Source organism: Mixophyes fleayi, chromosome 12 (assembly GCF_038048845.1).
Source record: "Mixophyes fleayi isolate aMixFle1 chromosome 12, aMixFle1.hap1, whole genome shotgun sequence".
Classification (NCBI taxonomy): domain Eukaryota; kingdom Metazoa; phylum Chordata; class Amphibia; order Anura; family Limnodynastidae; genus Mixophyes; species Mixophyes fleayi.
The window spans coordinates 64,008,862-64,033,243 of NC_134413.1; the positions used below are offsets into that span (position 1 = coordinate 64,008,862).

General features: G+C 40.0%; 2 protein-coding genes across 2 annotated transcripts; both read left to right on the forward strand.

The window, feature by feature from the left end:
• Window positions 1-6,834: 6,834 nt before the first annotated feature.
• On the forward strand, window positions 6,835-7,770 carry LOC142108324 (olfactory receptor 6N1-like). Its single transcript, XM_075191957.1, has one exon. It carries the CDS (start codon window positions 6,835-6,837, stop codon window positions 7,768-7,770), a length of 936 nt encoding a protein of 311 aa, XP_075048058.1.
• Window positions 7,771-16,474: 8,704 nt separating this feature from the next.
• LOC142108326 (olfactory receptor 6C4-like) lies at window positions 16,475-22,940 on the forward strand. The gene is made up of 2 exons (XM_075191958.1): window positions 16,475-16,522; window positions 21,987-22,940. Exons 1-2 carry the CDS (start codon window positions 16,475-16,477, stop codon window positions 22,938-22,940), a joined length of 1,002 nt encoding a protein of 333 aa, XP_075048059.1.
• Window positions 22,941-24,382: the final 1,442 nt, after the last annotated feature.

Here is a 24,382-nt window from a genome sequence, read left to right on the forward strand (position 1 = left end):
TCCACCCTCTATATGCTGCAGAGGATGGAGGAGCAGCAAAAGGCCATTCAAGCCTACACAGCCACCTACGACATAGGCAAAGGAGTGGGGATGCGCCTGAGTCAAGCGCAGTGGAGACTGATTTCCGTGTTGTGCAATGTTCTCCAGCCAATTGAACTTGCCACACGAGAAGTCAGTTCCGACACTGCCAGCTTGAGTCAGGTCATTCCCCTGATCAGGCTGTTGCAGAAGCAGCTGGAGAAAGTGAGGGAGGAGCTGGTAAACCATTGCGATTCCTCAAAGCATGTAGCTCTTGTGGATGAAGCTCTTTGTACGCTTTGCCAGGATCCGTGGGTGGTCACTCTTTTAAAGTCAGAGGAATACATTCTGGCCACCGTGCTCGATCCTCGGTTTAAAGCGTATGTTGTATCTCTGTTTCCGGCGGACACAAGTCTACAGCGGTGCAAAGACCTGCTGGTCAGGAGATTATCATCTGAAGAGGAATATGACATGGCAACAGCGCCTCCTTCATTTTCTTCCACACCTGTGGCTGCAAGGAAACAGCTGAGATTTCATAAACGACCCGCTGGCGGGGATGCAGAGAACATCTGGTGTGGACTGAAGGACCAGCACACCATTGCAGACATGTCTACTGTCACTGCATTGGATGATGTCACCATTGAAAAAATGGTGGAGGATTACTTTGCTGACACCATCCAAGTAGACATGTCAGACAATACTTACTTTTACTGCCAGGAAAAAAAGGCAGTTTGGAAGCCCCTGTACAAACTGGCTCTATTTTACCTGAGTTGTCCCCCCTCCAGTGTGTACTCGGAAAGAGTTTTTAGTGCAGCGGGGAACCTGGTCAGTGAGCGACGAAGGAGGTTGCTTCCGCAAAATGTTGAGAAGATGATGTTCATAAAAATGAATTATCAAATCAAGACCAGCAATGGCTTCCAGAGACTAGAGAGGGACCGGTGATTGTGGAGTCCAGCGGGGACGAATTGATAATGTGTGAGGATGAGGAAGTACACACTGAAGGGGGCGGGGAATCAGAGGATGAGGATGAGGACGACATCTTGCCTCAGTAGAGCCAGTTTACTTTGTACAGGGAGAGATGAATAGCTTTTTCTGTGTGGGGGCCCAAAAAAACAAATCATTTCAGCCACAGTAGTTTGGTAGGCCGTGTCGCTGAAATGATTGGTTTGTTAAAGTGTGCATGTCCTTTTTCCGCAACATAAGGGTGGGTGGGAGGGCCCAAGGACAATTCCATCTTGCACCTCTATTTTAGGCATTATGTGCTCTTTGGGGCCTAGTTTTTCAAACTGCCATCCTGTCTGCCACTGCAGTGCCACTCCTAGATGGGCCACGTGTTTGTGCCGCCCACTTGTGTCGCTTAGCTTAGTCATCCAGCTACGTCGGTGCAACCTTTTGGCCTAAAAACAATATTGTGAGGTGTGAGGTGTTCAGAATAGACTGGAAATTAGTGAAAATAAATGTAACTAAGGTTAATAATAGCGTAGGAGTGAAAACAAACCAAAAAAAACCAGAATTTTTGTAGTTTTTATGCTTTTTTTAAAAAAAATCAGAACCCAAAACCCAAAAACCAAAACCTTGAGGGGGGTGTTTTGGCAAAACCCATTAGAACCCAAAACCTTAAGGTAATCAGAACCCAAAACACCAAAAGTGTCCGGTGCACATCCCTAGTTTCTGTGTAGAACACACATCACATACAGTATGTGTCATCAGACATCAACTCTGCATAGATAGGATAATGTAGAGAAAAATACATAGTAAAACAGATGAGCAACATCTCCACATTCCCTTACGTTATACTTATTTCATACCCCACTAACACTTACATTATAATATCAGAGCACTTTATTTGCTATATTGAAGTTTTTCTATTTTATTAAAATTACAAGATCTGTTTTTTTACACCACAGATACCATTTTTATTATTGTTTTTTAATCTAAATCTATACCATGATATTGACCACTTAGGAACACAACAGGAAAATAAAATGTTTGTGAAGAGTTATCTTCACAAACATGGTAAAAGAGGCAAAATATTTTATCAGTTCTGTTTCAATAATTGGATAATTTGATGCATTGTCTTCAGATTTACTGTCAGATATTTTGGGTTAGCTTTAAAGCAAGCTAATTATTCAGTAGTCTGCAATACTACCGTAATTAGTGATAAGCCAGTAAACTTTATAGTGTAGAGCAGTGGTTCCCAAACTGTGTGCCTAGGCTCCCTGGGGTGCCTCGGCGATCTCACAGGGGTGGCTCGGCCAGGGCCAGTGGTAAGCAAGGTGGGGTACTAATTGGTAATAATTTTGACTTAGGGGTGCCTTCAAAAAATTATGGAGACCCTAAGGGTGCTTTGAACTGAAAAAGTTTGGGATCCACTGGTGTAGAGTTTGTAGCAATAAAATAAGATTTATTTTTTTTATTGCAGTACCGTGTCAGCCAGAAAAATCTATGTGATGTTGAATACTTTTGTGTCAAAAAAGACAACAGTATTCTAGGAGTGATACCTTTATTGGCTATCCAAAATACATTTTTATATTTGCTAGCTTTCAGAGCACAGAGGCCCATTCATGAGGTAAGTTTACAAATGAATGACTAAGAAAAGGGCAAAACATTTAAGAGATGTTACATCAACAATTTGTACAGAGGGGGAAATACATCATTAAGATAAACTAAAGTAATAAAATGGAGGTTTACGTTACTGATGGAAGAGTGAAAGCCCTAGGAGTTCAGAGATCTGGTACCACTCTGCTGTGGGGTGTGAAGTGTGTCCATGTAGTGGGTCATAAATCCAGGTGTTAGGTTGAGTCCTTGTGTCAATGACTGGAATGTTCTTATCAGCTTGAATTCCCAGATTTTTCTCTACTTGTCATTTTTAAAAGAAACTTTCAGTATTAAGACTTTTAAATCTGTCATTCTGTGTCCTGGTCCAGAGAAGTGTTTACCCATGAGGATGTCCAGAGTCTTCTTTATTGTGTGTCTGTGTAGATCATCATCATCCTCATCATCTTCATCAACATTTATTTATGTAGCCCCACTGATTCCGCAGCGCTGTACAGAGAACTCGCTCACATCAGTCCATGCCCCATTGGAGCTTACAGTATAAATTCCTTAATATAGACACACACTCACACACAGACAGACACAGACAGTGAGGGAGAGACTAGGTCCAATTTTGATAGCAGACAATTAACCTACCAGTATGTTTTTGGAGTGTGGGAGGAAACCGGAGGACCCGGAGGAAACCCACGCAAACACAGGGAGAACATACAAACTCCACACAGATAAGGCCATGGTCGGGGATTGAACTCATGACCCCAGTGCTGTGAGACAGAACTGCTAACCACTTAGCCACCGTGCTGCCCATGATTCATCCAGGATTGCAGTTTCTGCTTGGTCTCTCCAATGTAGATTCCCTCAGGGCACCTTGTACACTGTTTCATGTACACCACATTGGAGGATGTACATGAGAATGTGTCAGTGATTTTAATGTACAGTTGTGTGCTGGGTATGTGGACTGTGTTTGTTGGTAGGACATGGGTGCAGGTTTTGCATTTTTTGTTTTTGCAAGAGAAGGTGCCAGTCTCTGATGGTGATGATACTTCTAACGAGGAGATTTCTTAAGTTCGGAGGTTGTTTGTATGAAAGGAGAGGTATATCTGGGAATTTTTCCTTCAATCTATTGTCTTTCTTAAATATGGGCTGAAGATCAGCAGCAATTTTCCCCAAGATGTTCATGTGGGGATTGTAAATGACCACTAGGGGCACCCTGCTGTTATCCTCCTTCTGTTTGTAATTAAGAAGGCTACTCCTTGAGATAATTGTAGCAAATATAAAAAATTATTTTGGTATCACTCCTATAATACTTTTGTCTTTTAACATCACGTAGTATAGAGTTAAATGTGAAGCCAACAAGGACCTTGTTAGGATTATTTTTTTACTAAGTACCAAAATGAATGGATAATGAGAACTATTTCAAGTATCAATGGAAACAATTGTCCCCTGAGTAAGATGTTTTATTTGCACACACTATAATAAAAGTGTATATAAGGTTAAGTTAAATTTCCTGGCTCTAACACTACCAAGACTGAACACACAGCAGAATCTTCTTTTTTTCAGTCTTTTCCTTCTGAGGTATAAATAACAGAATCTGAAACTTAAATATATATTTATTTATTTTCTTCTACTATATTTGGGGCAATTACATTTTTTCGTTTGCAATAAATGACAAATTAAAAATATATATATAATTAATTGATAATTATTTATGTATAAATGTGTTCTACAGAAATCTCTTCATATTTTTCTTAAGGTAAATGGTTACTTATAATTACTTCATTATTAATGTTAATTAACTAATTACTAGAAATGTGAATTCATGGTTTCTGTGCAAAGAACAACTTTTAGCTTATGGAAAAAGTATTCTTTGTTATGGATGAGCAACGAAAAGATTTGTGTTTTCTGCTCCATAGAATACAATGTAATATATTTAATATGTGGTCCATTGCATTCTTTTTTACTTCTGCATAAGTGCACAAACATTAGTTCCGAAACTAAAAATGTGTATTATTATCTTTAACACCAAAATTTACTTATGTAGCACCAGCAAATTCCATAGCGCTTTACAATTGCGGTCAAACACAGTAATTAAACAATACTGGGTAATACCGAAAAAGCGGTAAGAGGTCCCTGCTCTCAGGCTTACGATCTGTGCGACTATCTGAGTTGAATACAGGAGGTTAAGTCGATATATTGCATTTCGGTCCAGCCATATTTCTCAGGTAAAAAGTGATTTTCATGCTATAAGATCCAGTCATACAGTTGGTCAGAGGGTCAATGGGCTTTTGTCTTATGTAAATTGAGTATAGGGTGGTTATAGGGTAACCTATGGAGGTTTAGAGGGTGGTTGAGGAATATTATAAGCTAGCCTGAAGAGTTGTGTTTTCAGAGAACGCTTGAAGGTTTGTAGACCAGAGTAAAGTCTTATTGTGCGAGAGAAGGAATTCCATAGACTGGGTGCAGCTTGAAAAAATCCTGTTAACAGGAATGGGAGCATGTAATGAGAGTAGAAGAGAGACACAGATCTTGTGCAGAACGGAACTGTCGAATTGGGAACCAATCCTCTATATGTTCTAATAGCTAAATCACAGACTGCTTGCAGCTGACAACACTAAAGCACAGCTTTGGTGCAAGTAGACAAGAACTAAGGGCTAGATTTACTAAGCTGCAGGTTAGAAAAAGTGGGGATGTGGCCTATAGCAACCAATCAGATTCTAGCATTCATTTATTTAGTACTATCCACAAAATGACAGCTAGAATCTGATTGTTTGCTATAGGCAACATCCCCACTTTTTCAAACCCGCAGCTTAGTAAATCTAGCCCTAAATGTTTGTATAAAATAGACTGACAGGTGTCAAATTCTATTATAGTATAATACTACAGATATTTAGAAAGTATGGATTAAAAAGAAATCAGGATTAGGGACTAAACATTTACAAAAATGTAAGACAGTCTTAAAGTTGCACGTGCCTAAGATGATTCACATTTTAGTTATGCGTCTTTGATTTATTTTCCACAAGTTTTTGATATGGTTGATATAGTAACACTTGAGAAATAGAGTGAACTGCTATTTAGAACACAGAGATGGGAACAAGCCCATAAGAACCCATTTATTCTGTTGTAATGCACTTTTCAGACTTCAGTCAGCAGATGATTTTCAGATTAAAAAGCACATAGATGTGAACAAGCCATTAATTTCAGTGTCAACAAGAAATGTATTTATATCTATTTGAAGTTCTGTGCACTTTATTTTACTTTGAAAGTGCATTGTATACATTATCTTCCATCTCTCTCTGAAAAACTATGTACAGTATATCAATGTCAATAGACTTATTGCAATGGACTTTTTTTACATTTAATGTGACAGTATATAAAATTCTTACTCTATGGTGTAGTATGCTTAACTGACTGATGTAACTTATCTCTGAAATACTTATTTTGGGTTGCTAACAATACAATTACCCAGCAAGAGTGACCATTATCTCAAGACTAGTAAAACTTAACATTTCCTGAAATATCACTATGTAATAGTAATAAGTGTTGTGTAACATGTATAATACATTACTGAGTATGTTTACACAAGATGAAATAAGCACCCTAACATCACTATTTTTAATATGTAGATATTTTCCCTGCTCACGCTAGGCTCATAAAAATATAAAGATGTTTACAGTTCTCCTTATTAGCAGGTCTCAAGGTAATTCCCAGCAATATGTGTAATGCTTCTCCGGAATAATCTGTCATTTTTTTCCCACAGTGCTCACAGCAATTTCATGACACTGATTTACTCATTGTTTAGCAAAAATATATTTGTTAGATTTACTAAAAAAATCCAATAAAATTGACATTGTTATTGCACATTTGTCAAATTGGCAAATAAAAAAAAATATTGTAACTTACATCAATTTAGTCATATTGCTTTCCAATAGTTTAGCTGGTACAAAACTGATTAAAGACAGTTTCTGATGTTTGCTATGGAATATATGATGCATGATATTTGCTCAGTTATATGATATAATCAAATAACATTCTGTAAAGCATCACTAATTGTGTAAAGTATTTTATATGAAAGTGCTATTAGGAAAATTCAATTTTCTTAATAAACAAAAAACAACTTCTGAAATATAATGGATTGTATATAATAAACCCTTTGCATTTATTACGATACCAAAAAGGTACATACAATTAAGAATATTTAATTTTTATTCTTTACATACTAATTTTGGAACCTGATATTTTTTCTCATAGGAATCTATCAGCAAAATGGTGGAAAGAAACAAAACTGTTGTAAAAGAATTTATTTTGTTGGCCTTTGCTGATTTACACCAATTTCAGAATTTACTTTTCGTTATTTTTCTGCTAACCTACATTACATGTGTCATGGGGAACGTTACTATAATTGTTCTTGTCAGAACAGAACCTTCTCTTCATGCTACTATGTATTTTTTTATTAGTGTATTCTCTATTTTAGAAATTATCTTTGTGTCTGTCACTGTCCCCAGACTTTTAGCCAATCTAATCGCAGCTAATAATATTATATCTTTCAAGGAATGTTTTACCCAATTGTATGCCTTTGGCTCCTTAGGTGCCACTGAATGTTATCTTCTTGTAATTATGGTCTTTGACCGACATCTGGCTATTAACAATCCCTTGCACTATCCAGCTATAATGACACATGCTTTATCTATTGAGTTGGCTGTTTTGTCATGGATCATGGGATTTATTATTATGTTGATCCCCACCATCATCACAGCACGTTTGGAATTCTGTGGCCCTAATATGATCCACCACTTCTTCTGTGACTTGGCTCCTCTGCAGAACTTGGCATGTTCAGATCCCTCCATTAGCATTATATCAACAAGTTCAGCTGCTGTATTTGATGTTGTTTTACCTTTTTTCATAATCATAGGATTCTACATTCATATTATAATGACTGTTTCAAAGATCAAGAGTGAGGAGGGAAAACAAAAAGCCTTTTCCACATGTACATCTCATCTCATTGTAACCAGTCTATTTTATGGTACAGGCATCATTGTGTATGTCAAACCTAAGGGAAGCCATTATGACAGGTTTCTTGCTATTATGTACACAGCATTCACGCCTATGATTAACCCTTTTATTTATACCTTTAGAAACAGGGATGTGAAGAATGTTTTCAGGAATTCAATAAACCGTCTAATAAAACATGGTTCACTTTAAAATGATGTTCATGATAAACAGGTTTTATACCCTTGCTATAGATAATGTTTTTTTCCATAGACCAATTTGTCACATAACAACTTTGGGCCTGGTTCATTAGCGGTTGGATCTGTCTCTTTTTGCGGATCTTGCGAAAATCTTCTCTGCGCATGCCCAGAAAAGGGAGATACGAAGGAAATTCCTTTGCATATGCTAAGAATCTTTTAAGTTAAGATGAAAATCCATTGTAAAAGCACTTAAGAAGTTTTCTGACCACTTAAGAAAAAAGGGTTGGGAATGGGAGGAGATCCGAAAGAAGGTAAGAAGAGTAGGAGTTATTTGTACTGACTTAAAAAGAGTAGGTGTTACCTCTGGATCCATGGGACAGTTAAGAAAAAAACCTGTGAGTTTTATTTTAACTCCTTGCTGAAACTTAAGGAAGCTCAGGGTCATGTTTAAATCCAAAGCAGCAGTGCTGAGTAACAACAATAAACTGTTCTAAAAGCATCGTTCGTTTAAAACACCCACAACTAAATATGCACAACATACATCTGAATACACTTCACCAGAAAAATAGTTTAAAAAAAAATTATATTTAGCACAAACATTATAAATTGTGTATATTTTTTAAAAGCAACCTCCTTTTTAATTACAACCACAATTGTAATAAATTCGCAATGTAAAGTGGCTGATGTGTCAACAGTTCGTTGTTAGTGTTTGTAAAAAAAATAGGCAACAATACGCTAGTAATGATATAAAAAATAATTTATGACAATTTTACGGATAATTTGTGCAAACTTGAGCCAAGCATACTCTTTCTTACAACAGGGACACTTTGGACATCCACATAAATATGGGAGTCATATTATTGATCCCACAGAGACAGGGGCATTGATGAGATTTCAAACTCAGATTTCCACTGTTGAAAGGTGGAGTGGCTAACCGCTACACCAATCTCCAAGTGGTTAAAATGATATGTGAATGAAAAAAGCTAAGCAACAACTTCTCTCATAACAATAACTTACCTTTTTTAATTTTTTTAATGTCAATATTTATACTTTGAAATATTATAGGCATACATCCTTGGTACATGGACAGTTTAGATATTTGGATATGGAAATTCAGTCAGGTATAATAATAATAATAATAATAATAATAATAATAATAATTGGACTTCAAATTGATTGTCTTTTTTTGGGGGGGGGCATTTACGGTTTTTAGCTTTCATCTGTGGATATGTCTTTGCAATCTAGTAATTTTGAACAACGGCGTCTCTGCGTTGTACCTGCACATTATGATGCGGCCGCATCGCGTGTCACATGATGCGGCTGCCTTTGCGCCCCCAGGCCGAAACCTGCCAGCCCGCGCCTGATTGCTCCTAACTGTATCCAGCAGCTTTCCAGCTTATCTGGTCCTCTGTGTGGGCTCTTGAGTATAAACTTTTATCTCCCCTGATCTCCTGCATCTGCTTACAAGCTTTGCAGCTTTACCTGGACAACTGGTCATCTCTAAACGACAGACAAACTTCATCTCTTTTATTCCTGATCCACTTAATACTGTTAACAATTAGTATTCTCCTACTGGTTTTGCCTGGCACCCTTCCATGAAATGCAGTGCGGAAGCCGCAAAGTCCATACCTTCTAGATGGGGTCACTGGAGAATACCTTCTGCCTAATTAGACTCCGCAATTCCTAGTCGGGCAGTGCTAGGCCGAGCAGGTCATAAGAGTCTATGATAGCCTCAGAGTTGGTAACAGGTTTGATATACCCCTGCACAGATTTCTACCTCCCGGACTAAGAAAGTCAGACTATTAGACATGAAGCAAAGTCAATAAGGGTTTGATGTGACAAAGAGTGACAAGAAAACTATTTAGTGTGAGGAGATGAGCTCAATATGAACCTGGCAAATTATAAACACCCATATCTGTCAATGGAGGCTGCTTCAATCCATCTGTCAAGACCAACATCCATAATATAATTGAAGTCGCCCATACAAATTACTGGAGAGTTCGGGAAGAGGGCGACAAATGTTGTTGAGGTATTGAGCACAACAGTATTGAAAGTGGAGGGATGTATGTAAATATGTAAATTTCCAAAAATGTAAGAGAGGAGGCATCTACCAGTACACAGAAGAACACAAAGTAACCATAGGGGACGCTCTGGATCTGTTCCAAAACAAGTTGTAAATGTCTCTTAATTAATACAGACACTCTCTATGAGTTAGAGGAGGGAACAGCATGGAAACCCACCCCACCCCACCCAAGGTTTTTAAAAGCTAGAATTTGGCTGCCTACAATGTTTCTGTGTAGAACACAAATCACATACAGTATGTGTCATCAGACATCAGCTCTGCATAGATAGGATAATGTAGAGAAAAATACATAGTAAAACAGATGAGCAACATCTCCACATTCCCTTTATATATTTTCCTTGCTACAGGCTATATATTTTTACCTTACGTTATACTTTTTTCATACCCCACTAACACTTACATAATAAGATCAGAGCATTTTATTTGCTATATTTATATTTTTCTATTTTATTAAAACTGCAAGCTCTGTTTTTTTACACCACAGATACCATTTTTATTATTGTTTTTTTAATCTAAATCTATACCATTATATTGACCAGTTAGGAACACAACATGAAAATAAAATGTTTGTGAAGAGTTATCTTCACAAACATGATAAAAGAGGCAAAATAATTTATCAGTTCTGTTTCAATAATTGGATAATTTAATGCATTGTCTTCAGATTTACTGCCAGATATTTTGGGTTTGATTTATAGTAAGCTAATTATTCAGTAGTCTGCAATACTACAGTAATTAATGATAAGCCAGTAAAGTTTATAGTGTAGAGTTTGTAGGAAAAAAAAATATTTTTTTTTATTGCAGTACCATGACAGCCAGAAAAATGAATGTGATGTTGAATACTTTTGTGTCAAAAAGGGCAAAAGTATTCTAGGAGTGACACCTTTATTGGCTATTCAAAATACATTTTTATATTTGCTAACTTTCAGAGCACAAAGGCCCCTTTATAAGGCAGGTTTACAAATTAATGGCTAAGAAAAGGGCACAACATTTAAGAGATGTTACATCAACAATTTGTACAGAGGGGGGAATACATCATTAAGATAAACTAAAGTAATAAAATGGAGGTTTTCGTTACTGATGGAAGAGTGAAAGCCCTAGGAGTTCAGAGATCTGGAACCACTTGTTATGATCTTACCTTGTCCCCGCTCCGCTGCGCTGTCAGCGTTGTCTGGCAGCTGTATCCGCTCTGCTGTTCAGCGCTTCTCCCGATGGCGCCCCCGCACTTCCGGGTTCTCCCTGCATCTAGTCATGTGACTCCTGGGCGGGGAATTAAAATCTCTATATCTACTCTGCTCTGACACGCTGCTTGTGTCAGAGCAATGTGTTTCCTGTTCCTGGCTACCTGTTCCTGTGTACCTGACTTCTGTGACCCTGCTCCCTGTGTACTCCCATATTCCTTTTACTCCTGTGTACCAACCTGGCTGTGACCTGACTATTTTTTGGCTTAATCCCTGGCACCCCGAATTGGACTGACCATCCCGTGTACCGACCCGGCTGTGTTTCTACTCCTCTGGACCCATCTCCTGCTACGCACTCAACCGACTCCATTCATCTAACCGGTTACTGCTCCAGACCTCCAAACCCTGGAATTCACGGTTAGTGCCAGTATTTGCATCACTTTGTCATATTGTCTGTTTGACTACCCATTACTAAGAGCCTTCTCCCTTACATCAGTAGGCTAACCTGGGGGCCGCGACCGGCGGTTCTTCGGCAGCAAAGTCCACCCTACCTTGCGGTGGTTCTTGGTGAAGACCGGAAGGCCGTTAGACTCCGCGCCCTAGGTAAGCCTGTGCAAATACTGACTAAGGCATCAGAACCGTAACAGTTTGCTCTGACCCACTTATCTAACTGATGGAAGAGTCAGGAAATCCCTCCGCTAGGGAATTACTGGATCACTTAGCGGTTCGGGTTGAAGACCAGGGGAAGAATCAAGAACAGTTATTACAGATTCTGCAGACTCTGTCTAACAGGTTGGACACGCTCCAAGGTACGGGCTCTGCTCAAGCAGCTCAGGTGGCAGCTCCTACTCCTCCGCCTGTTCCGGCTCCACAACCTGCTCCCTCTCAGAGCAGCCGTTATTGCTCCAGCCATCTCTCAACTCCGCATACCTAACCCACCTAAGTTCAATGGGGATCCTAAGGAATGCCGAGGGTTCTTGAACCAGTGTGCTATTCAATTTGAACTACAGCCCGGAAACTTTCCTACAGAGAAAACTAAAGTCGCTAATATAATCTCCTTATTGTCTGGTCAAGCGCTTGCCTGGGCTTCTGCTCTTTGGGAACATGATGACCCTATCCTTCACAATTGTGCCACTTTTCTGGAAACCTTCAGATGCATCTTTGATGAACCCGGACGTGTCTCCAGTGCTGCTTCAGGACTCCTCCGTCTACGCCAAGGTACCCTTACTCTGGGCCAGTACGCTCTCCAATTTTGCACTATGGCGGCTGAGCTACGTTGGAACAATGAAGCTTTGGTGGCCACGTTTTGGCAAGGCTTGTCAGATCGTATTAAGGACGAGTTAGCGGCCCGAGAGTTACCCACTACTCTGGACGAATTGATTTCTCTCTCTGTAACCAGATTGATATCCGGTTCCGTGAACGCACTCAAGAGAGAGAAAGTTCCCGTTGATCCACATTCCGCTTGGCACCCCGATTTCAGAGTCCAATTACTCCTGAGGAAGAGCCTATGCAGTTGGGAAGGGCACGTTTATCCCAGGAGGAAAGAGAGAGGCGATTCAAGAACCGTTTGTGCCTCTATTGCGGGGAACCTGGTCCTGTTTTGAGCCAGTTTGGGAGGCGTCCAGGAAACGACCGGACCTAACTGACGTTGGAGAGGCTAAGTTAGGTAGGTCTATTCCCTCTCCTGTGGATTCTAGTTTTTCTATCCAGGTCCTTCTGCGATATATTGATAAACAACTGTCTTTTCCAGCACTTATTGACTCCGGAGCAGCGGGGAATTTTCTACGAGCTGACATTGTAGAGAGGTTGTCGTTACCCATGCAACCATTGGATCCACCTGTCGCTATTACAGCTATAGACGGCAGCCGTATTATTGGAGGATCCATTAAGAACAGAACTGTCAACCTTTCTCTACGCATCGGAGCCTTACACACTGAGGAAATCTCCTTTTTAGTCATCCCAGAGGCTATCAACCCTGTGATTTTAGGCCTACCTTGGCTCAGACTTCACTCCCCCACTCTAGATTGGCAGAAGCCTAAAGTTCTTGCATGGGGTCCAGGATGTCATTCCAGTAAATGTATCAAACTGCGAGTTTGCCAGCGTGTTGAAATCGCGGCAAATCGCTAAATACAGTAATATGTGATTTCCCCACTAGCGTGGGAAAATGCCATATTACAGTACTTTGCTCTTACGCAAACCACGTAAGAGCATTGCGGAACGGACCCCCTACTAGGTAGGAGGTGTTTGGGGCGGCTCCTTGCTTTTTTTTTTTTTGAGCTTCAATCAAGACTAAAGAATCGGGATATTACAAATATGTGCCCCTTCTGGGCGAAGTGTTACAGTTGGCAAAGAATCGATTTTGGAGGTACAAATGGCTGGGACTGGGGCAAGCTGGCAAGATGGATATACAAATAATAAGGGACTGGGGCAAGCCAGGAACATTGGATCAAGAAAGAAGACATCATTGGTAAGTATTTTTTTTTTTTATTAAATAGTTGTGGTTAAAAAGAGGGTGGTTAGTGTCTTTATTGTGGGGTTTTTATTTTTAATAAATATATGTAGTTTGTATGAGGGTGTTGTTGTTTTGTTAACTTTTTTCTTTGTGGAACTACAGGGCCCAGCAAGCCAGGAATGTCAGGGCATGTTGGCACTTGTGGTTCTCCAAGTGCCAACATGCCCTGGCTGCCGTGGGTATGCTGGTGCTTGTAGTTATACAAGCAACAGCATGGCCACACTGTTTTTGGCAACCTGGCTGGCTGGGACTTGTAGTTCCACAAAAAAAATTGGTGTCAGTTTGTTTTTTTAATACTTTATCGCCGTATTACCCTACTACCCACAGCCCAGGGGTAGTAGGAAGAGCCCTAGTGCTATCAGCACTTGGCTGGTTCTTTCTAGGGGGGGCCCACTCGTTTATTTCAGCGGACCCCACTCCCTAGGGAATCCAGCCCAGCGCTGAACAGTCTAGGGTTGGTTAGTCATTATGGCAGGGGGACCCCTGCCGCGCATCCCCCTGCTATAGTGCCGCCAACCCTGGCTGGTTTGTCTAGTGCTGGTAAAGCGAAAATCAGGGGGACCCCACGCAAAATTTTTCCCCGATTTTCACGGGACCAGCACTAGTCAGGCAGCACTAGGGTTAAGCATAAATAGCAGGGGGACCCCACGCACTTTTTTTTTTTTTAACTTTGATCTGTTCTCTCACTTTTTAACACTGCCAGGGCAGTGCAACAGTGATGTGTTGATACAACACGCTGCTATCAAGCAGCGTGTTGTATCTGGCGTGTTTAGAAGCAAACTCTCCTGATTTTGCTAACTCGCAGCTTCATACATTGGAGACTTGTATAGCTGCAGTGGCAAACAGTGGTGAGTTTGATCTCTGGCGATTTTGCAAGTAGCGACTTTGACAGAAGCAGAACTCTGGCGATTTTATATGAAAACTCAGCTTCATACATCGGCGAGTTTCAACTCTCCCAAGAAAATCGCTGGAGTTGCAAAATCGCAGCTTGATACATTTACCCCCAGATGTCTTCCCAAGATTCATAGGCCCGCTATGGCCGGTCCTCCCACATCCTCCGGTATTCCTCCTCAATATCATTCATTTTCTGACGTCTTTTGTGAAAAGGAGGCTTCCAAGTTACCCCCACACAGACCTTGGGATTGCGCCATTGAATTGTTGCTGGACAAGATACCACCCAGAGGACGTGTATTTCCATTATCTTTACCCGAATCAGATGCTATGTCCCTATATATCAAGGAGAATTTGAACAGGGGTTTTATCCGGAATTCCTCGTCACCAGCAGGAGCCAGTTTCTTTTTTGTAAAAAAGAAGGACGGCGGATTGCGTCCTTGTATAGACTATCGTGGTCTCAACGCCATGACTAAGAAGAACAGGTACCCCTTGCCATTGATCTCTGAACTCTTTGATAGGGTCAAGGGAGCTTCTATATTTTCTAAACTTGATTTGAAAGGGGCCTACAACCTAATCCGTATCAAACAGGGGGATGAATGGAAAACAACGTTCAATACGCACGATGGGCATTTCGAGTACCTAGTTATGCCATTTGGACTTTGCAACGCCCCTGCTGTTTTCCAAAATTTCATTAATGAGATCTTTCAAGACTTCCTGTATTGATATGTTGTGATTTATCCGGATGATATCCTGATTTTTTCTCCTGATATGGTTACTCATCGCCATCATGTCTCCTTAGTTCTTCAACGCCTTCGCTCACATCATCTATATTGTAATTTAGACAAGTGTGTCTTTGAAAAAACGCATCTTTCTTTTCTTGGTCATGTGGTTTCTGGCTCCGGATTACGTATGGACCCCAAGAAATTAAAGGCAATCTCTGATTGGCCCCAACCAGTAGGTCTTAAGGCCATCCAGCGTTTCGTTGGATTTTCTAATTATTACCGCCACTTTATCAAAGGGTTTTCTTCCGTGATTGCACCCATCACCTCCTTGACCAAGAAGTCCGCCAACGCTAAAACTTGGCCACCGGAGGCCGTGGAAGCCTTCAAGTACCTTAAAGAAGCCTTCATCTCGGCTCCTATTCTTCAGCAACCAGATCCTTCCTTCCCTTTTTTCCTTGAGGTAGATGCATCCTCTACTGGAGTGGGAGCTATCTTGTCTCAGAAAAATTCTACTGGAAAATTTTCTCCCTGTGGCTTCTTTTCTCGTAAATTTTCGGCTACCGAAAAAAACTATGGCATTGGAGATAGAGACCTCCTCGCTATCAAATTGGCCTTGGAAGCTTGGAGACACCATTTGGAAGGAGCCAGATTTCCTGTTACTATTTGTACAGATCACAAAAACTTGCTGTATTTACAAACTGCATCTTGCCTCAATCCTCATCAGGCCAGATGGTCCCTTTTTTTCTCCCGCTTCGATATGATCATTACCTTCAGACCAGGGTCCAAGAACAAAAAGGCTGACGCTCTCTCTCGTTCCTTCGACTCCATGGATACAGAAGAAGAGGGTTCTAGACCCATCCTAGATCCAGAATGTATTTTGGCTACTACTCCCACTCACTTTATTATTCCTCACGGGAAGACTTTGGTTCCTCCACATCTCCAATGAAAACTCCTTAAATGGGCTCATGCCTCCCGTTTTTCTGGTCATGCCGGTATAAAGAAAACCTTGGAATTTATCTCCCGTGGTTATTGGTGGCCGTCTATCCACTCAGACGTTCGACAGTTTGTGACGGCATGTTCCACTTGTGCTCAGAACAAAGTCCCTCGTCAAGCTCCTTACGGTCTGCTGCAACCTCTACCAATTCCAGATCGACCTTGGAGTCATCTTTCCATGGATTTTATCACAGATTTACCCTCCTCCAGAGGTTTCTCAGTAGTATGGGTGGTCACTGATTGCCTTTCCCGGGCCGCTCATTTTGTAGCATTAAAAAGTCTCCCTTTTGCTCCTGTTCTGGCTCAACTCTTCATCAAAGAGATTTTCCGCCTACATGGCTGTCCAGATGTTATCGTTTCTAAACGGGGGAACTCAGTTCGTGGCAAGATTTTGGAGGGCTTTTTCTCGTCTCTGTGGCATTAAGTTGAATTTCTCTTCTGCATATCATCCTCAAAGTAATGGTCTCACTGAAAGGACGAATCAAGAATTGGAGAAATTTCTCAGATGTTTCATTTCAGCTAAACATGATGATTGGGTCGTTTTATTACCTTGGGCAGAATTCGCTCACAATAATAATTTGCATGATTCTACCTCCACTTCTCCCTTTTTTGCTCTTCAGGGATTTCATCCTAAAGTTCCACCCTTCAAGGATTTACCCGCTTCTGGAGTTCCTGCAGTTGATTCCCTTCTATTGGACTTCTCGGCTAGGTGGGATCTTATTAAACGCAAATTGCTTCACACCTCTGCCATCAGTAAAAGAGCATTTGACAAAAGAAGACCATCTCATTACTTGCTCCTGGTGACAAAGTATGGTTGTCTACGAAGAATCTTCGCTTGCTGGTTACCTCTAGGAAATTCGCTCCCCGATTTATTGGCCCCTTCAAGATCATAGAGGTCGTTAATCCGGTGGCCTTTAGATTAAAGTTACCTCCTACCTTGAGGATTCCCAATGTGTTCCACATTTCCCTTCTCAAGCCACTTGATATTAACAAATTTTTCTCTTAAAAAAACCTCCTGCTGCTATTTCTGCGCTAGATTAGGAATTTGAGGTTAAGGAGATTCTAGATTCTAGGATTTCCAGAGGTTCCTTGCAGTTCCTGGTTGATTGGAAAGGCTACGGTCCTGAAGAGCGTTCTTGGATTCCTGCACGAGATCTTCATGCTCCAAGTTTGTTGAAGAGATTCCATACCAAGTTCCCTCAAAAGCCTTATAGGTTGTCCGGAGGCCACCCCTGAAGGGGGGGTACTGTTATGATCTTACCTTGTCCCCGCTCTGCTGCGCTGTCAGCGTTGTCTGGCAGCTGTATCCGCTCTGCTGTTCAGCGCTTCTCCCGATGGCGCCCCCGCACTTCCAGGTTCTCTCTGCATCTAGTCATGTGACTCCTGGGTGGGGAATTCAAATCTACATATCTACTCTGCTCTGACACGCTGCTTGTGTCAGAGCAATGTGTTTCCTGTTCCTGGCTACCTGTTCCTGTGTACCTGATTACTGTGACCCTGCTCCCTGTGTACTCCCATATTCCTTTTACTCCTGTGTACCAACCTAGCTGTGACCTGACTATTCTTTGGCTTAATCCCTGGCACCGCGAATTGGACTGACCATCCCGTGTACCGACCCGGCTGTGTTATCGACTACTCTCTGGATTTCCCTCTGGCACCGTATACCTGATAACCTCCTGTGTACCGACCCGGCTGTGTTTCTACTCCTCTGGACCCATCTCCTGCTACGCACTCAACCGACTCCATTCATCTAACCGGTTACTGCTCCAGACCTCCAAAACCTGGAATTCACGGTTAGTGCCAGTATTTGCATCACTTTGTCATATTGCCTGTTTGACTACCCATAACTTAGAGCCTTCTCCCTTACATCAGTAGGCTAACCTGGGGGCCGCGACCTGCGGTTCTTCGGCAGCAAAGTCCACCCTACCTTGCGGTGGTTCTTGGTGAAGACCGGAAGGCCATTAGACTCCGCGCCCTAGGTAAGCCTGTGCAAATACTGACTAAGGCATCAGAACCGTAACACCACTCTGCTGTGGGGTGTGAAGTGTGTCCATGTAGTGGGTCATAAATCCAGGTGTTAGATTGAGTCCTTGTGTCAATGACTGGAATGTTCTTATCAGCTTGAATTCCCAGATTTTTTTTCTACTTGTCATTTTTAAAAAAAACTTTCAGTATTAAGACTTTTAAATCTGTCACTCTGTGTCCTGGTCCAGAGAAGTGTTTACCCATGAGGGTGTCCAGAGACTTCTTTATTGTGTGTCTGTGTAGATCATCATCATCCTCATCATCTTCATCAACATTTATTTATGTAGCGCCACTGATTCTGCAGCGCTGTACAGAGAACTCGCTCACATCAGTCCATGCCCCATTGGAGCTTACAGTATAAATTCCTTAACATAGACACACACTCACACACTGACAGACACAGACAGAGAGGGAGAGACTAGGGCCAATTTTGATAGCAGCCAATTAACCTACCAGTATGTTTTTGGAGTGTGGGAGGAAACCGGAGGACCCGGAGGAAACCCACGCAAACACAGGGAGAACATACAAACTCCACACAGATAAGGCCATGGTCGGGGATTGAACTCATGACCCCAGTGCTGTGAGACAGAACTGCTAACCACTTAGCCACCGTGCTGCCCATGATTCATCCAGGATTGCAGTTTCTGCTTGGTCTCTCCAATGTAGAGTCCCTCAGGGCACCTTGTACACTGTTTCATGTACACCACATTGGAGGATGTACATGAGAATGTGTCAGTGATTTTATTGTCCCGTTGTGTGCTGGGTATGTGGACTGTGTTTGTTGGTAGGACATGGGTGCAGGTTTTGCATTTTTTGTTTTTGCAAGAGAAGGTGCCAGTCTCTGATGGTGATGATACTTCTAACGAGGAGATTTCTTAATTTCGGAGGTTGTTTGTATGAAAGGAGAGGTATATCTGGGAATTTTTCCTTCAGTCTATTGTCTTTCTGAAATATGGGCTGAAGATCAGCAGCAATTTTCCCCAAGATGTTCATGTGGGGATTGTAAATGACCACTAGGGGCACCCTGCTGTTATCCTCCTTCTGTTTGTAATTAAGGAGGCTATTCCTCGAGATAATTGTAGCAAATATAAAAATTTATTTTGGTATCACTCCTATAATACTTTTGTCTTTTAACATCACATAGTATAGAGTTAAAGGTGAAGCCAACAAGGACCTTGTTAGGATTATTTTTTTACTAAGTACCAAAATGAATGGATAATGAGAACTATTTCAAGTATCAATGGAAACAATTGTCCCCTGAGTAAGATGTTTTATTTGCACACACTATAATAAAAGTGTATATAAGGTTAAGTTAAATTTCCTGGCTCTAACACTACCAAGACTGAATACACAGCAGAATCTTCTTTTTTTCAGTCTTTTCTTCTGAGGTATAAATAACAGAATCTGAAACTTAAATGCATATTTATTTAATTTTCTTCTACTATATTTGGGGCAATTACATTTCTCCATTTGCAATAAATGACAAATTAAAAATATATATTTAATTAATTGATAATTATTTATGTATAAATGTGTTCTACAGAAATCTCTTCATATTTTTCTTAAGGTAAATGGTTACTTATAATGACTTCATTATTAATGTTAATTAACTAATTACTACAAATGTGAATTCATGGTTTCTGTGCAAAGAACAACTTTTAGCTTATGAAAAAAGTATTCTTTGTTATGGATGAGCAACGAAAAGATTTGTGTTTTCTGCTCCATAGAATACAATGTAATATATTTAATATGTGGTCCATTGCATTCTTTTTTACTTCTGCATAAGTGCACAAACACTAGTTCCGAAACTAAAAATGTGTATTATCATCTTTAACACCAAAATTTACTTATGTAGCACCAGCAAATTCCATAGCGCTTTACAATTGCGGTCAAACACAGTAATTAAACAATACTGGGTAATACCAAAAAAGCGGTAAGAGGTCCCTGCTCTCAGGCTTACGATCTGTGCGACTATCTGAGTTGAATACATGAGGTTAAGTCGATATATTGCATTTCGGTCCAGCCATATTTCTCAGGTAAAAAGTGATTTTCATGCTATAAGATCCAGTCCTACAGTTGGTCAGAGGGTCAATGGGCTTTTGTCTAATGTAAATTGAGTATAGGGTGGTAATAGGGTAACCTATGGAGGTTTAGAGGGTGGTTGAGGAATATTATAAGCTAGCCTGAAGAGTTGTGTTTTCAGAGAACGCTTGAAGGTTTGTAGACCAGAGTAAAGTCTTATTGTGCGAGAGAGGGAATTCCATAGACTGGGTGCAGCTTGAAAAAATCCTGTAAACAGGAATGGGAGCATGTAATGAAAGTAGAAGAGAGACACAGATCTTGTGCAGAATGGAACTGTCGAATTGGGAACCAATCCTCTATATGTTCTAATAGCTAAATCACAGACTGCTTGCAGCTGACAACACTAAAGCACAGCTTTGGTACAAGTGACCAGAACTAAATGTTTGTATAAAATAGACTGACAGGTGTCAAATTCTATTATAGTATAATACTACAGATATTTAGAAAGTATGGATTAAAAAGAAATCTGGATTAGGGACTAAACATTTGCAAAAATGTAAGACAGTCTTAAAGTTGCACGTGCCTAAGATGATTCACATTTTAGTTATGCGTCTTTGATTTTTTTCCCACAAGCTTTTGATATGGTTGTTATATTAACACATCAGAAATAGAGTGAACTGCTAATTAGAACACAGAGATAGGAACAAGCCAATAAGAACCCATTTATTCTGTTGTAATGCAATTTTCAGACTTGAGTCAACAGATGATTTTCAGATTAAAAAGCACATAGATGTGAACAAGCCATCAATATCAGTGTCTACAAGAAATGTATTTATATCTATTTGAAGCTCTGTGCACTTTATTTTACTTTGAAAGTGCATTGTATACCTTATCTTCCATCTCTCTCTGAAAAACTGTGTACAGTATATCAATGTCAATAGACTTATTGCAATGAACTTTTTTTACATTTAATGTGACAGTATGTAAAATTCTTACTCTATGGTGTAGTATGCTTAACTGACTGATGTTACTTATCTCTGAAATACTTATTTTGGGTTGCTAACAATACAATTACCCAGCAAGAGTGACCATTATCTCAAGACTAGTAAAACTTAACATTTCCTGAAATATCAATATGTAATAATAATAAGTGTTGTGTAACATGTATAATACATTACTGAGTATGTTTACACAAGATGAAATAAGCACCCTATTATGTTTATAGTTCTCCTTATTATCAGGTCCCAAGTTAATTCCCAGCAATATGTGTAATGCTTCTCCGGAATAATCTGTCATTTTTTTCCACAGTGTTCACAGCAATCTCATGACACTGCTTTACTCATTGTTTAGAAAAAATATATTTGTTAGATTCAGTAAAAAAAATCCAATAAAATTGACATCGTTATTGTACATTTGTCAATTTGGCAAATAAAAATAATATTGTAACTTACATCAATTTAGTCATATTGCTTTCCAATAGTTTAGCTGGTAAAAAACTGATTAATGACAGTTTCTGATGTTTGCTATGGAATATATGAGGCATGATATTTGCTCAGTTATATGATATAATCAGATAACATTATGTAAAACACCACTAATCATATAATGTATTTTATATGAAAGCACTAGTAGGAAAATTCCATTTTCTTAATAAACAAAAAAACAACTTCTGAAATATAATGTATTGTATATAATAAACGCTTTGCATTTATTAAGATACCAAAAAGGTACATACAATTATGAATATTTAATATTTATTCTTTACATACTAATTTTGGAACCTGATCTTTTTTCTCATAGGTATCTGTCAGCAAAATAATGGAAACAAACAAAACTGTTGTAAAAGAATTTATTTTATTGGCTTTTGCTGATTTACACCAGTTTCAGAATTTACTTTTCGTTATTTTTCTGCTGACCTACATTACATGTGTTATGGGGAACGTTACTATAATTGTTCTTGTCAAAACAGAACCTTCTCTTCATACTACAATGTATTTTTTTATTAGTGTATTCTCTGTTTTAGAAATTATGTTTGTGTCTGTCACTGTCCCCAGACTTTTAGCCAATCTAATCACAGCTAATAATATTATATCTTTTAATGGATGTTTTACCCAAATGTACATATTTGGCTCATTAGGTGCCACTGAATGTTATCTTCTTGTAGTAATGGCTTTTGACCGACATCTGGCTATTAACAATCCTTTACACTACCCAGCTATAATGACACATGCTTTATGTATTGAGTTGGCTGTTTTACCATGGATCATGGGATTTATTATTATTATGTTGATCCCCACCATCATCACAGCACATTTGGAATTCTGTGGACCTAATATAATCAACCACTTCCTCTGTGACTTGGCTCCTCTGCAGAGCTTGGCATGTTCAGATCCCTTCATTAGCATTATATCTACAAGTTCAGCTGCTGTATTTGATATTGTTCTGCCTTTTATCATAATCATAGGATTCTACATTCATATCATAATGACTGTCTTAAAGATCAAGAGTGAGGAGGGAAAACAGAAAGCCTTTTCCACATGTACATCTCATCTCATTGTAACCAGCCTATTTTATGGTACAGCCATCATTATGTATGTCAAACCTAAGGGAACCCATTATGACAAGTATCTTGCTATTATTTACACAGCGTTCACGCCTATGATTAACCCTTTTATTTATACCTTTAGAAACAGTGATGTGAAGAATGTTTTCAGGAATTCAATAAACCGTCTTATAAAACAAGGGTCACTGTAAAACGATTTTCATAATAAACTAGAGATGAGCGCACTCGGATTTCTGAAATCCGAGCCCACCCGAACGTTGCCGATCCGAGTCGGATCCGAGACAGATCCGGGTATTGGCGCCAAATTCAAATCTGAAACTGAGGCTCTGACTCATAATCCCGTTGTCGGATCTCGCGATACTCGGATCCTATAAATTCCCCGCTAGTCGCCGCCATCTTCACTCGGGCATTGATCAGGGTAGAGGGAGGGTGTGTTAGGTGGTCCTTTGTCCTGGTAGATCTCGTGCTGTGCTGTTTAGTTCTGTGCTGTGCTGTTTAGTTCTGTGCTGTGCTGTGCTGTGCTGTGTTCTGCAGTATCAGTCCAGTGGTGCTGTGTGCTGTGCTCTGTCCTTCTGAGGTCAGTGGTGCTGCTGGGTCCTGTGCTGTGTCCTGTTCAGTCCAGTGGTGCTGTGTCCTGTGCTCTGTGCTTCTAAGGGCATAGTTATTTCCCCAATATTCCCCTGTGTTTAAAAAAATAAAAAAAAGTTATTTAAAAAAATACCAAAAACTAATTTAATTTTTTTTTAATTACCACAAAATTTGCACAACCAATCCTGCAGTATAAGCCCATTGGTACTGCAATATTACCAAGTTCACACATTCAGCAGTAAAAGTCCAGTGGTACTGCAATATTACAAAGTTCACACATTCTGCAGTATCAGTCCAGTGGTGCTGTGTCCTGTGCTCTGTCCTGCTGAGTTCCGTAGTGCTGCTGGGTCCTGTGCTGTGTCCTGTGCTGTGTGCTTCTAAGGGCATAGTTATTTCCCCATTATTCCCAAGTCTTTAAAAAATAAAAAAAAAATTAAAAAAAATTAAAATAAAAAATTAAAAAAAATAATAATTATAACCAAATTTGCAAAGCCAATCCAGCAGTATAAGCCCATTGGTACTGCAATATTACCAAGTTCACACATTCTGCAGTATCTTGTGCTACATATAATGGAGACCAAAAATTTGGAGGATAAAGTAGGGAAAGATCAAGACCCACTTCCTCCTAATGCTGAAGCTGCTGCCACTAGTCATGACATAGACGATGAAATGCCATCCAGGTCGTCTTCCAAGCCCGATGCCCAATCTCCTAGTACAGGGCATGTAAAATCCAAAATGCCCAAGTTCTCAAAAAGTAGCAAAAAGAGAAACTTAAAATCATCTGAGGAGAAACGTAAAGTTGGCAATATGCCATTTACGACACGTAGTGGCAAAAAACGGCTTAGGCCCTGGCCCGTGTTCATGACTAGTGGTCCAGCTTCACCCAAGGATCTAAGCCCTCCTCCCCCCCACAAAAAATTTAAGAGAGTTATGCTATCAGCAACAACAACAAAACCGCAAAGAACTTTGCCTTCTAAACAGATGACATCACAAATCCCCAAGGCGAGTCCAAGGGTGTTGTTGGTTGTGAACCCTGACCTTCCCA

Coding starts and splice junctions, on each gene's coding strand:
- LOC142108324 (XM_075191957.1), top strand. CDS start 6,835: ATGGTGGAAAGAAACAAAACTGTTGTAAAAGAATTTATTTTGTTGGCC.
- LOC142108326 (XM_075191958.1), top strand. CDS start 16,475: ATGGCTGTCCAGATGTTATCGTTTCTAAACGGGGGAACTCAGTTCGTG. Junction 16,523..21,986: donor ACGGGGGAACTCAGTTCGTG/GCAAGATTTTGG, acceptor TTTTTCTCATAG/GTATCTGTCAGCAAAATAAT.